Raw genomic sequence first — 14,645 nt, 5'->3', positions numbered from 1 at the left:
TTGTATTAGTACCGTAAGAAAGTACGCTTGCGTTTATAAAAACGTGATTTTAGAATTGATTTTTAGGTTATTTAGTTACGGAATGAGTGTGGTATTTGACTAGACTGTGATGTTTTTTAACTATATTACATATGTATATACTCGTACATTCATAATATTACATATTTGTTACATAGGGCAGAGGACGAAGAATGCAACTTGCTACGATCCCTAAAAACTTCCCTTGCTTGATTCACATCTGGACATCTTGTGATACAGAACCGCGGTTTACAAGATAATTATATTAACCAATTTTAAATACAACCTTGAAAAGATAGCTACAGTACTTCACAACCTTTATATTTAAAACAATTTAAAAACGCCCGGACTTGCCTGAAAAGCAACCACTTCTAGAAAAACTTACAATTATTTTCATAACAGCGCTCTAGGTTCCAAAATCCGAGCAATTATTCTCTTTCTATGAATTCTTACCACCATAATAAGTACACATACGTACCTGAGTACTTTTATTTTAAAGAACATTATGAAGACGCTAATGACATCACTCATTAAAACTTACTTCACTAATTACATGGAAACAAAAACAACAAACAGCTTTGACCTTCCCTAACCTTCAATTCGATCCTTTCTTCAAACAATGGCGTTACAAAAGGCTTTGTTTTTAATAACCATGAAAGTACATAATTTGATCAAACTAATAGCGTATAGTTGAATAGATTGTGGTTTAGGTGGTAGTATATACGACCGCTGATCATGAGGACTCGGGGTCGAATCCCGGATCGACCAAAGTCCTTTTAATTTTTTTTTTCTACGCTATATTAAAACATTTCACCATAATAGATCGCAATTCTGTAACGTGCCCTAAAAAAGTTCGCATTCTATTACATACACAGATCATATCGGCGATGTATTGAAAAAAGGTCATGTCATAGTGTGTAGTACTAGCAAACAGCGATCCTGTACATATTGTACTAAGTTCAAGAAGTTTGTAAGGATTGTACCAAGTTATTTGATCTCTCTCTCTCTACCCCTATGCGAAAAAGGGTGATTTTGACACGATAATATAATTCAAAAATATATAAAAATACCGCAGTAAGAGTCTAACACTTTAGGTCTCTTGCTACTTTACTAGGCACAACTAGAACACCGTACAGGATACAAAATACAAGATACTACTGAAACATACAAACAAATTTAATTCGTACTTTGTTTGTAAAAGTGTAACAAACGTGTACTTTCCTGTCAAGTTTAGTGTGTCAAAGAGTTAGTACTACGATCACGTAGGATGGGCGAATAGGATGTGGGAGAAAGTGAATTGCGTTGCCTAAAATTAGTCATGTGCATTTATCACGTAGACGATGTACGACTGAAATGATTTATAGACTGTTTACTAATAGAATAGTAACGTGCAATCATGCTTTGTTCCCATCAAAGGAGGTTGAAAAACATAGATCATTTTAGTGATGTTTTTCATTCGTATAAGGTCAGCGGCCTACTATAATTTAACGAAAACGAAACTTCGCACTAAATTTCGGTGTACAATTAAACATGTCGCATTTTCGATACTTATATATACCTTTTCAAAGTAAAAATATTACAATTACAGTTGCTACTGGTCAACAAACAATAGGCAGTGATTTTATTTGCTATTTTTAATTCTTTCATTAGATTTATAAAAACGCATTGGAAAATATGACTGTTTATACCAATTTTTAACGCTGACCGTACATAAACACAATAAAATTCTCAAATATCGATAATTCATAAACCCTACAATTTGCATACAAGCGGTCAGCTAATTAATTATAATCAAGTAGTATAATAGCGGACACTAGTCACCTGTCTAAAATACAACCTAGTCAAATTAATGGACAGCACTTTATTTAAAAAAATATATTTATTTGATTAAAATAAAGGTGTGCTCGCAGAGCATCAAGCCGAGACAATTACAGGAACAGAACTGGATTATGGTACAAATGACAAAGCTTTTATACATGTGGTTTTAGTCACGTGGTATCCGCTATGGCGTGATACATACAATCATGGTATTCATAAATGGTCTTAACAGTGAACAAGTAATCGTTAATCAAATGGTTATAGTTTTGGCGCTCATTAAAGTTACAGTAATTGACCAACTAGCATTTGACACCGTAACTCTAACCCATTGATTATTGTTCTCTAACCTATTGCTATTGTTTGTAGAGGCCTAGCAGGATGCATAACTCTTCCCTCCTTAAGTTCAAAATCGTCATTTAAATTTTTGTTAAATTTAGGATGATGATTTTGATTACACATAATTTTGCCTCTGTAACGGTATACAAGAACAAGAAATATTATAACTAGGATTACATAGATTAATATAGTTCCTAGACTAACACTGTGTATATTCACTATGTCTATTGGCTTTTCACTTGTTATCACTTCACTTTTTAATGCGTGGGAAAGAAACTGCAAGTTTTCCATATTTACTTGATCCAGGTTAATCGCTTTGCGCTGCATTGTTTCCTTTGGAGGAACTATGTTGGGCAGGTGGATGCTCGGCATACTGCGGAACGTTACTGATGCTACCTGAAGACGTGTTTGTTTCTTCAGCGTTATCTTCCCAACTTCGATTCTACAATCGTTGTCCAATGTTATGATATATGTGCCGATAATGTTATGTTGGCTTATATCGTTTTCACAATATTCTGTTAGCAGTGTATGAACTCCGGTGTAGATTATCCAGGAGTCTGGTTGTAAAGCTTTGATCTTTACGTCGGAAGATTCGACTGGTATTGGTGCACACGACGTTATTTGTGTAGAGAATTTCATCAAATCTTCGATGCATTTATCTTCATTTTGTACAGACATATAATCTTCATGACATAAGAATTTTCCTTGGTCTATCTCCTTACAAGGTTGAGATAATGGTACGGTTTTCAATCCCTTCGCAAGGATGTAGGAATGTTTAGGAGTTATAAGGAAAGTTAAATTTAGCTTTGGGTTATACATAGGAAAAGGGTGTAGGGAAAAATAGTTATAGGTGTCCGACTGAACCATTGGTACTGACATGATAAAAGTTAATCGTTTGCCCTTTACATATGCTTTAATGTCTATACTATTTTCTATCTTAATTAAATTATCTATAGTTACAGGGAATATAACTTTATCTGTTTTCTCTATTTTCTTTAGTAAATTATACAGTTCATTGGTAGTCAATAAAGATTGATGTAAAATATTTATTTTACTAAAAGCGACTGCTGTCTCGACTTCGTCTAATCTAATTAATAAAATTTGAAAATTATGTATAAGTAAATTAAAAGTATTTATAATAAGTTCCTTGCTCCTTTGATATTGTGTTCTGTTAAGAATTTCCTGAATCTCTTCAATTGTTTTTTCTAATATAATGAAATTATTTCTGGTGGAATTTGTTGTATTGACAAAGGTGTCAATCATCTTAGATATTAAAGTCACCTTATTTATGATCGTATTTTGTTTGTTTTGGATGTTATTTATTAATTGATCATATCTAATGGCATCCTGATTATCTAAGTTACCAGTGATTGCTTTAATTATAGAACCAATCGGGTTAATTAAACCTCTTTTCATTCTAATATTTGGAATAAGTTGGTTATACTTTTCTAGCGTAAGATTCATTATGTATTGAACTTGGAGCTCGGCGTCGATAATACTACCATCTAAATTATATATATTATTTAACTTATCTATCATATATGATTTTATTTCATCATATTTATTAATATTATAGTCTAAATTAGTGCAAATCAATTCTAAGTCTAATATTTTAATTATATCCCAATTATAAAAGCTTACTGATGCTTGGCCTTCTTTCACAGGAAGTATACCTGGGTTGTCTTCAATCGGTTGAAGTTGAAGGGCCCGGCCTTGGATTATTAGTGTCATCATTGACAGGATGTACCTGTGAAGGACGTTTTATGTCTTTAATAGCGACCTTAGTGTCTCTGTTTTTAGTTTTTACTGGGACAGTGTTGCGATTTATTTCGCCCGTAATTGTTGCTTTCTGGTATCGAGGTTTATCTTTACTGCGCCTAATATTAACGCCTTTTACATAAACTTTATCTCCTTTCTTGATGTTGAATTTTGTCTCACCACCACGTTTTTCCTTTATTTTAGTTTTAGAGTCGATCATTTTGTCAGTTAGGTATTTATATAAATATTTTGTGCGTTTCGCGTGTTCTTGGACTAATTGTTGGATATATTGTTTATTAAAGTCTATGTTAAATGCGTCCGATGATTCGGTATGTCCGAAGACTATTTCGAAAGGTGTAAGACCTGTTGAAGAGTGTATAGATTGGTTGTATGAGATAATAGCGTAAGTCATGACGGATGCTGCGTCTGTTATCTTCCGTTCGTACTTAGCTAGTCTGTATATTTCCGTAATTGTTGAATGGAATCTTTCAACTAAACCCATGGAATTTGGATTATGGGGTGTTCCTATGTGTAAGTCTATTTTGTAGAATGATAACATTTCCTTCAATAGGTTATTATTAAATTCCGTTCCGGGATCTGAGCTAATGCGTTGTGGTATTCCGTAAAACGAGAAGTATTTAATTAGCGCTCTAATTATTTCCGGTGTATTTCTGCTTGAGATTTCGAAGGCTTGTCCTAATTTACTGAATGCATCGATAATTGTTAAAAAGTAAGTGTTTTCGATTGAAAATATATCTATAAATATCTCTTCGAAAGGTTTTGATTGCGTTTGAGTTAATTGGAGTTCCGGTTTTATTGGTTTTCTGTCGTATTTCATGAGTTTACACGGTTCGCATGCATTTATGATGCTTGCGACAGTTTCGTGTAGGTTATTCCAGTAGTAAGTTCTCTTGAGATGTGCTATTGTCTCTTTAATGCCTCTGTGACATGTCTTACCTTTATGGTATTTCAATACAATCTGACGTTGTTCATTCTCGTCTTCGACGTAAACTACACGCTTAGTGCATTCGAATATTTTAATTGAGTCCTTTTTAAACAATTGTGTTATAATATTTGTAAACGACTCGCGATGTCTGTGGTCTTCAAAGTAAATAAAATGTTTGATTTTAGGTCTAATGTATTCTTTAAGAAATTGTTTAATTATCTCTAAATTATCTATTGGCATGTGAACTTCTAATACTTTCTGTTTGTCGCGCGATAGATCTTTAACAGTTAGTTCATTTCTATTCCATGTATATATAAGTATTTGGTTTGGTTTTGTATCGATTGCTTCATCTAATATCGGTAAGTCGGAAGAGTCGGTATTCTCTTCAGAATGTACTGTAGCAAGTGTTGAGTTGTCCTTTTCGGATGCTGTGACAGTTTGGCTGTCAACAGATGGTATAGAATATGTCGATTTTCTTGATCTTATTTCCTCATCGTCCGAAATAACTATTGTATCGGGGGAATTTACTTGGGTTGACATATTATCTTTATCAATCGCGTTTATTTTAATACGTGAAAGTGCGTCAGCGTTTCCGTTTTGTTTACCTGGTTTGTATTTAATATCATAATCATACTCATCTAGTCTTAATCTCCATCGAGTTAAACGACTGCCTGGTTCTTTAAACGTGTGTAACCAAACTAAAGGTCTATGATCACTAAGTATAATGAATTTTTTACCATATAAACTTTTACAACTTCGACTACGTCGGGAAATCAGCTGTGGACACGTCGGCAGGCATCCTTCGAGGACGACCGTACGGAGGAGTTGCACTTCTGTGGCGTAAAGCTGCGTTTGAGTCCGTGTCTTGCGTTCAGTGTATTAACATGCGTCTCATTGCAATAAAAGTGAATACGGGCAATAGATCGTTTTTAGTGTTCTCAGTATACATGCCAGTTGAATCAGTGAATAATCTTAGTGAGTTTGTGGAGTGTTTAGGTGAAATTAATGCTATTATTGAGAGTAGTGACGTGGATGCAGTTTTTATGTTGGGGGATTTTAACGCACAACCCACGAGTTTTTTCGGTAAGGAACTGGCACATTTTTCGAACGAGGTACAGTGGCAATGCGCGGACGTCACCTTACTCGGTATTGATTCGGACACGTATACGTACATAAGTGAGGCTCATGGAACGACTAGTTGGTTAGACCATTGTGTAGTAACAAATGCGGCTTGGCGGACTATTAAAAACATTAAGGTACTTTATGACGTCTCGTGGTCTGATCATTTACCACTCTTAATAGAATGCAATATAGGCATGTTGAATCCTAAATTATCACCTCATCTGTCTTACAACAATAAGGTCATATGGGGGACCAGAGACTCTTTGCAAATAGATTTATATACAAAAATATGTAATAAGAAACTTAGAGAAATAGATTTTCCAATAGAATTTACAAAGTGCTGTGATACTAGGTGTAAGAAACTAGAGCATAGAATAGTATTAGACACAATGTACCAAGACATAGTTAACAGTCTTTGTGAAGCTGCAACTGTCAGCTATAATAGAGAAAGTAAGCGCAAAAAGCGTCACAAAACTGGCTGGAACAGATATGTAAAAGACGCGCACAGGCAGGCTCGATCTGATTTCCTAGCATGGGTGAGATCGGGTAAGCCTAGGACGGGACCGCTATATGAATGTATGTGTAATAGTCGAAAAATATTTAAAGACAAGCTAAAATGGTCGCAAAATAATGTTGATCAAGTAAGAATGAACGTAATTGCGGGTTATCATGAAGACAAGCATTTTGGTAGTTTTTGGAAGGCAACAAATAGCTTGAATCATAGATTGAGCCTGCCAGTGAGTGTTGACGGCATTAGTAACCCGACAGATATTGCGAACTTGTTTAAAACTAATTTTAAAGTAGAATCTTCTCTGGGTCCATCCGAGGATAGGTCGGAAGCTATGGCGTGGTCGGGAAGCACACCGATTAGGTTTACAACTAAGGAAATACGTTCTGTCATAAGATCTTTGAAAAGAGGCAAATCGCCAGGCCACGATGGGTTAAGTATAGAGCATCTGCGGTACGCCGGTAAACACATCGCTAGAGTGTTATCTTTGCTATTTGATCTGTGTATAAGTCACTCGTATCTTCCCGAGGCACTTATGAAAACTATTGTAGTACCAATAATTAAGAACAAGACCGGAGATACGAGTGATAAAAATAATTACAGGCCCATTTCTTTGGCAACCATCGTGGCTAAGGTGTTGGACAGTATGATTGATAGACAGTTGGACAATTACATTACTTTACATGATGCCCAATTTGGTTTTAGACCACAATTGTCTACTGAAACGGCGATCCTCTGTCTCAAACATACTGTCCAATATTATACCAATAGGAAAACACCGGTGTATGCATGCTTCCTAGACCTTTCCAGGGCTTTTGACCTAGTCTCGTATGATCTACTATGGCATAAGCTCTCACATGATACCAAAGTTCCAACAGAGGTCATTTGTTTACTTAAATATTGGTACAACAACCAAAGCAACTTTGTGAAATGGGATGGTGCAATGTCTAACGAATATAGATTAGAGTGCGGGGTGAGACAGGGGGGGCTTAGTTCACCCAGGCTTTTCAACCTCTATGTCAACCGGCTGATATGTGAGCTCAGTAACACCAACGTTGGATGCTCTATAGATGGTCAATGCGTCAATAACATCAGTTACGCGGATGATATGGTGTTGCTGAGCCCATCGATCAGTGCACTAAGAAGGCTGCTCAATATTTGTGAGGACTATGCGGTGGCCCATGGTCTCAGGTACAATGCAACAAAGAGTGAACTTTTAATATTTAAATCTAACAATAAAACCTATGAACCTGTCCCATCGGTAACTTTGGGAGGGGTGCAGCTCAATAGGGTCACTCGGTTCAAGTACCTGGGACACTGGGTTACTGAGAAGTTGTCAGACGATGTTGACATAGAGAGGGAACGCAGAGCGTTGGCGGTCAGGTGTAATATGCTGGCTCGCAGGTTCGCGCGCTGTACAAAAGATGTCAAAATAACATTGTTCCGAGCCTATTGCCAATCGTTGTACACGTGCGCCCTGTGGGTTGGTTATACACAAGGCGCGATCAGCGCTCTGCGCATCCAGTACAACAACGCCTTCCGGGTGATGTTGGGGCTACCGCGCTTTTGCAGTGCGTCGGGGATGTTCGCTGAGGCCGGCGTTCCCGATTTCAATTCTCTATTAAGATCTAGAATTGCGTCCCTGATGCGGCGAGTGCGCGATAGCCCCAATAGCCTTGTAGCGATTGTCGCAGGTAGAATGGACAGTCCCATAATGTGGCACTGGATGACGACCCACCGGTCGTCATTTCAGTATAGAAAATAAGTATTTTACCTATATATGTATGTATAATTAGATTAATAATAATGTTCCACTTAGTTATTTGTTATAATATTAATATATGTATAATAATTGTATATTTATGGATGTAAAAACCTTATGGACCTGGTCTGAAAATAAAGCTTTATTATTATTATTATTATTATAAATAAGGTCTGAAATGTTTGCATGCCCAAACTATTGCAAGTAGTTCCTTTTCAATAGTACTATAGCGCGTTTCGGCGTCATTTAATGTTCGACTTGCATATGCTATTGGTTTATCGCTACCAATTGGGCCTTGTGACAATACTGCTCCTACTGCGTAGTTTGATGCGTCAGTTGTCAATAAAAATGGTTTACTAAAATCAGGGAATTGTAAAAGTGGGGCGTTTGTTAATATTTCTTTACATTTTTCGAATGCGTTTACGAATTCCTGAGTATGTACGATTTTTCTACCTTTCTTTAAACAATTTGTGAGAGGTTGTGTGATCTTAGAGAAATCTTTGATGAATTTACGGTAATAGCCTATTAAACCTAAAAAGCTTTTTATCTCCGTAGGAGTTTTAGGAATAGGGAAATTTAAAACTGCTTTAATTTTATCTTGGTTCGGTTTGAGTCCATCTTTAGAAAGAGTGTGTCCTAAGTAAAGTACTTCTTTTCTTAAGAACTCGCACTTATCTAACGTAACTTTTAAGTTTGTCTGTCTAAGTCTGTCGAATATTTTTCTGAGCTTTTCTATGTGATTTTGTAAGCTATTAGAAAAGACTAGGATGTCATCTAAATAGACTAGACAATGCATTCCTTGTAGTCCTTTAAGAACATTGTCCATAGCTCGTTGAAATGTAGCTGGAGCTGTCTTTAAACCAAAGGGCATTCTCTTAAATTCATAGTGACCAGATTGGGTTGTAAAGGCTGTTTTCTGTCTATCAGAAGGCTCTACTTCTATTTGATGATAGCCACTAGCAAGATCTAGCGTAGTAAAATACGTAGCTTTACCTAATTTGTCAAAAAGATCTGTAATATTTGGGAGAGGATACTTATCATCGACCGTAATTTCGTTTAAACGTCTGTAATCTATTACCATTCGGTATTTTTGTTCACCTGAAGCGTCTAATTTTTTAGGGACAAGATGTACAGGGGCACTCCAAGGGGAATGAGATTCAGTTATTACATTATTATCTAATAATTTCTGTACTTGTTTCCTAATTTCTTCGTTTTCTGTTGGAGGTTGTCTATAAGGTCTTATATATATAGGGTCCTCGTTGCTTGTGCGTATTTTATGTTTTACTTGGTTGGTAAAAGACAAGGGGATTTCTTCGCAATAAAATATATCTTTATATTCTAGACATAGGTTTTGAATACAGGTTCTCTCTTCGTTATTTAAATGTTCTAAACGTAACTTTTTTAAATTAGCTTCTAATATTGAATTTGTTTGACTATAATTCAAGTTATGATTTGTCGTAGTTACTTTAAGTGATTCTGTTAATGGGTGGACTAACAATGGTTTTTCTAGTGTTATTAGAACGTCTTTATTATTGAGGTTTTGTATGATTGTTTCTGCATAAAAATCTTTACATGTTATCATTGCGTCTGGTGTTCGAACGCCTGAACAGAATTCCGTAAATGGGATAATAGCTTCGCCATTTTCTACTGTTGTAGGTAATTTTACTTTGACTTCAGAACGCCTGGGAATATTTATTTTAAAGTGTTCATAATAAAGAATTGGTATTTCGGTGGTATTTGTTCGTAATATTTGGTTTTTCATGTCAATGTTAGCATCTAATTGTTTTAGCAAATCTATGCCTATTAGACCGTCATAGTCTTTGTCAACTTTATAAACGAAAAACTTATGAGTAAGATCTGTTTGAAAGGTTTCCGTAAGCGGTATATTTGCTACTTCCGTGTGTCGGCTACAACCATGTGTGCTAACCACTTGGAAAGGCTCTTCATACGTATTATAAGGGAAATATTCATTTATTTTTTCCGGATTTATGAAAGAACGCGTACTGCCAGTATCGATCATAAAAATAGCGTCTAGTTCTGGTATTTCAATATGAGGTAGTCTATGAGCTTGCGAATAGTTTAAATTGATTATTTCCGGTGATCGTCCGGTGAGGCTTCTATGGTAAAATTTTCCTCATTTTCCTCAGACTCTACGTAATTTTCGTACATTTCCTGATCGTCCATATCTATGCATTCGTTATATGTTTCATAATCCTCATATTCGTCTATGTTATTTTGTTTTACTGCCGTTCGCATGGAGACGTCCGTGTTAGGCTTAGGTGTTGTATTTTGCGGGAAACGATTCTGATTTAATTGATTTGGTATCCCGAATTTAAATTGCTGATTGGGATTTTGTTTGAAAAATCCGCTTTGTTTATAATTATTAACTGCTCTAGGCAATTGTTGTTGCGGGTGACGGAATTGATTAGGTTGTCCTAACTTGTTAGGCTGAGGGAATCTCATTTGGTTATTAACGGGATTATTTCTATTAAATAGATTAGGGAATGTCTTATGCTGAGAGTTTTGTGGAATATTATTATTTATGCCGAATTTAAATTGACTTTGTGGCGTTGGTATGAAAGGTTTAGATTGCAATGGTTTATGGTTCGATTTATTTTTAGATTGATATTGCGTTTGGAAATTGACCTCCTCTGTTACGACACTTAGTGCACTTTCCAGCGAGGTGCATTTGTTCAATCTTACGAATCGAAGCATTTCCTCGGGTAAGTTATATAAAAATACGTTTAACGCGGTATTGTTGTATATAATATACTTAACTGCTTTGATACCTTCGTCAGTTAAGAGGTTGACTTTAGATATTAAAGATGATCTTATATTCTGGATTCTATGGCAGAACTCAATATACGTTTCTCCTTGTTTTATCTTAAGATTCTCTAGTTCTATGGCAATACAGGCTTCAGTGCGTGGATCGCCAAAATGCTGTACAAATAATCTTTTTAACTCCTCCCATGAGAACACATTTTCTCTTTCACTAATTAATATGGCCGCTTTGCCTATTAATCTGCTGGTAATGCAGTGATATAAATAGATATCTTGAGCGGGATTGTTTTCCCCTCTAAATGACTTAATTACATATTCACATTTAGTTATAAATAAGTTTAACAATTTCCCGTCGCCATCAAAGCGTGGGATAATCGCTTGAATTTCCTTAGGAATAAGTTGAATTGTATTTGTTGGCTCATTTGTTGCCATTTTTACAAATATATATTATTTTTAGGGCAAAAGATTAATAAAGTATATTCGGCGATTTTTGTCCGATATATACGCTTAAACTAAGTGTAGATTCGGCTATGTTTGTCCGAAAAGACACGTTCCTATACTAAATGTAGATTTCGCGATTTTTGTCGAAAAATACAAGTAAATACTATAACTAATTGTAGATTTCGCGATTTTTGTCGAAAAATACAAGTGAAAACTATAACTAATCGTAGATTCCGCGATTTTGACCGAAAATACGAGTGGATATATCAACTTAGCGATGTTTGGTCCAGTTAGATATATAAGGATAGACACGGGGTTATGGAAACAGTGCGAATAAGGATTTACTCACAGTAAACTGCTGCTGCCCATGCCGAGTTGCTGTCTTGAACGATGTTAGCGAGATGCTGCTGCTGCCCGATGCGGTATTTGACGAAATTTGTAAGTTCTTCGAATCTTAGTCAGGCTGTTAGTTGCCGCGAAGTACCGATTTTTGTGTACGGAACGACGAACTTTACGCGAACTTAAGATCCGACCCGACTGCGCCAGTCAAATTAATGGACAGCACTTTATTTAAAAAAATATATTTATTTGATTAAAATAAAGGTGTGCTCGCAGAGCATCAAGCCGAGACAATTACAGGAACAGAACTGGATTATGGTACAAATGACAAAGCTTTTATACATGTGGTTTTAGTCACGTGGTATCCGCTATGGCGTGATACATACAATCATGGTATTCATAAATGGTCTTAACAGTGAACAAGTAATCGTTAATCAAATGGTTATAGTTTTGGCGCTCATTAAAGTTACAGTAATTGACCAACTAGCATTTGACACCGTAACTCTAACCCATTGATTATTGTTCTCTAACCTATTGCTATTGTTTGTAGAGGCCTAGCAGGATGCATAACTACCTTCTTTATCATATCTCCTCACGTATTATGTCTTAAGACACACACGTTTGCATATTTATCCGTTAGTAATCTGTCCAATAGTGTCATGTTAATAACAGATACATGAAGGTAATTAATTAGGATGATACCTCGTCGGCCTTGTAAGCTAGCCATAGGTCATCCTTTTACATTTTGTACAATAACACGTGAGTTATGACCGAAATCAATAAGCTATCGTGGTAATGGATAGACGAACCATAGTAAAATTCTGTGATATTTTAAAGACATTTATTAAATTATCTAGATAACAGTTGACTAACTCGGGTTGTAATTCGAATTCTAGTGTAAAATCAACATAATCTGAATCAAACTCTGCAGTTAGTTTCAGTTTAAACCAGAATTCATTTTACTTTGCAACTTTGGAGTACGATTTGACATTACCTCGAATCTACTTATGTCGAAGTAAACCAACTTGATCGGATTTTATAATTACTAGCGATTGATTATTGATACCGGGCGTTAACCAAGTTTTCAATAGAAATTGGCATTAGTAATTATCCGTATTTGTACTGCGTCAGTTTACAAACAATGAACACTTTCGTTTTCCGACTCAAGTGTTATCAGAGCACTTTTTTGTTCTAAAATTTCTAACCGAAAAGATGGTCAGATAGTATTCTATGAAAGCAGTACATCTCCAAGATTTCTTTTGTTAAAATAATTTTAATTTCAAATATTCACACGAATTATATTATTTTAAACTGCCTCTGTGCTCTGCGATAGGATATATGACAGCTGATTACAACTTTTCGGGTTAATTCCTGAGTAGGGTAAAGTGATTACTGGCCTTCTAATTTATATTAGAGTATCTATACCTGAAGAGTTTGTTTGTTTGTTTATTTGAACGCGCTAATCTCAGGAACTATGGTCCGATTTGAAAAATTATTTCACCAATAGGAGCAGATTACCAGTAAAAAATGTTACAAAAACGGGGCAAAAACGCAAGCGAAGTTGCGCGAGTCAGCTAGTCATCAATAATAGCCCAGAATTTGGTAACGTACCCGGTATATTATGGCAATGGGCTCACTCCGTGCTACATCTGCCTACACCTTCAAATATAACAGGCGTTATGTTACGTATGTTATATTATTTTAGTGATTCACTAGATTTCTATTATGTAGTTTCTATTGACTTGAAGAAATTGTGTCAAATGTTCTCGCATTTTGTATTGGTTATAGTTTGAAAGCGTTTGACACATTTCTCTTAAGTTTCTAGTGAACAGGTGAGTTAGTTACACTAAATGTTCGTAAATTATCTGGTTTACGACTTCGCAAGTTTGCTTGAAATATTACACTATTATTATAACGATAGTTTATTCAACGTTTATTGGAGAAAAGCGAAATGCTATATGTAGTAAATTAGAATACGATTTAATTATCATCTGAACGAAATCAGGGATTAACTTTCACTAGAATCGCAAGCTTTTGTTTGAGAAATTTAGCTGAAGAGAAATTACTAAGTGATAAGTAAATTACAACATACAATGTAAGAGTAGAATAAACGCGCCATTGTTTTCCCTGCAATAACAGGCAGTGTAACTTGTGCCGAAATGTCAAGAAAACCAAAGTATAACATGTAATAGATTACCTCTGTGCAATAAGGCCGACCTTAGTACCTCTTACCTTATATTTAACTACATTTGGTATATATTTGTAATCTATAGTCTACCAATTAAGAGTTATTTCATGTCATTCATAATCGCGTTAATTCCTGAATAATATAAGATGATCGATGCGAAAGTATACAAGTTATACTATCACAACTTTTATCAAGAAAGTATAAGCATCATAATTCTCCTTCCTACCACAAATGCTCGAATACACTAAGTTATCTAAACCCTCCACAAAGACAAACCTCAATATGTACTCAGTATATTTACTCAGCTCTCGAGTGACATACAAACAAACAGACGAACAATACACACTCATGTTGACGCGCCATGTGTGTAAATCTTTCACATTATGTCAATAATGTGGGTAATATGTAAGGAAAGGTTGTTTTTTGAGTCTACATGTTTACAAGACGAGCGATGAAATGTTGCAGACTGAATATTGAATGTTCTAACAGAATCTGGGGGCACGGCTTGGTCATCGCAAGAAAACACAAATTCGCCATTAACATTGCAGGAGCATTAACTTCTCGTCGTGCTGTGTAGTGTGATACATACTAATAATCAAATCATGCGATGGCCAGGTCGGTCTATTTG

At 35.6% G+C, this 14,645-nt stretch overlaps 1 protein-coding gene across 7 annotated transcripts in view; it reads right to left on the bottom strand.

Moving 5' to 3' along the window:
• DAAM (disheveled-associated activator of morphogenesis-like protein) overlaps window positions 1–14,645 on the bottom strand; it is a 176,931-nt gene that overhangs the window by 60,655 nt on the left and 101,631 nt on the right. For 4 of the 7 annotated variants that reach the window (XM_076120448.1, XM_076120453.1, XM_076120452.1 and 1 more), the window contains one exon: window positions 3,814–3,919. The exons of the other annotated variants lie outside the window; for them this stretch is intronic. In XM_076120448.1, coding sequence (XP_075976563.1) covers window positions 3,814–3,919 — 106 coding nt within the window. The remainder of the gene's footprint in view (window positions 1–3,813; window positions 3,920–14,645) is intronic. 7 annotated transcript variants of the gene reach the window in all.

Source organism: Anticarsia gemmatalis, chromosome 12 (assembly GCF_050436995.1).
Source record: "Anticarsia gemmatalis isolate Benzon Research Colony breed Stoneville strain chromosome 12, ilAntGemm2 primary, whole genome shotgun sequence".
In the NCBI taxonomy this organism is placed as follows: domain Eukaryota; kingdom Metazoa; phylum Arthropoda; class Insecta; order Lepidoptera; family Erebidae; genus Anticarsia; species Anticarsia gemmatalis.
This window is presented reverse-complemented; position numbering and strand designations above follow the sequence as displayed.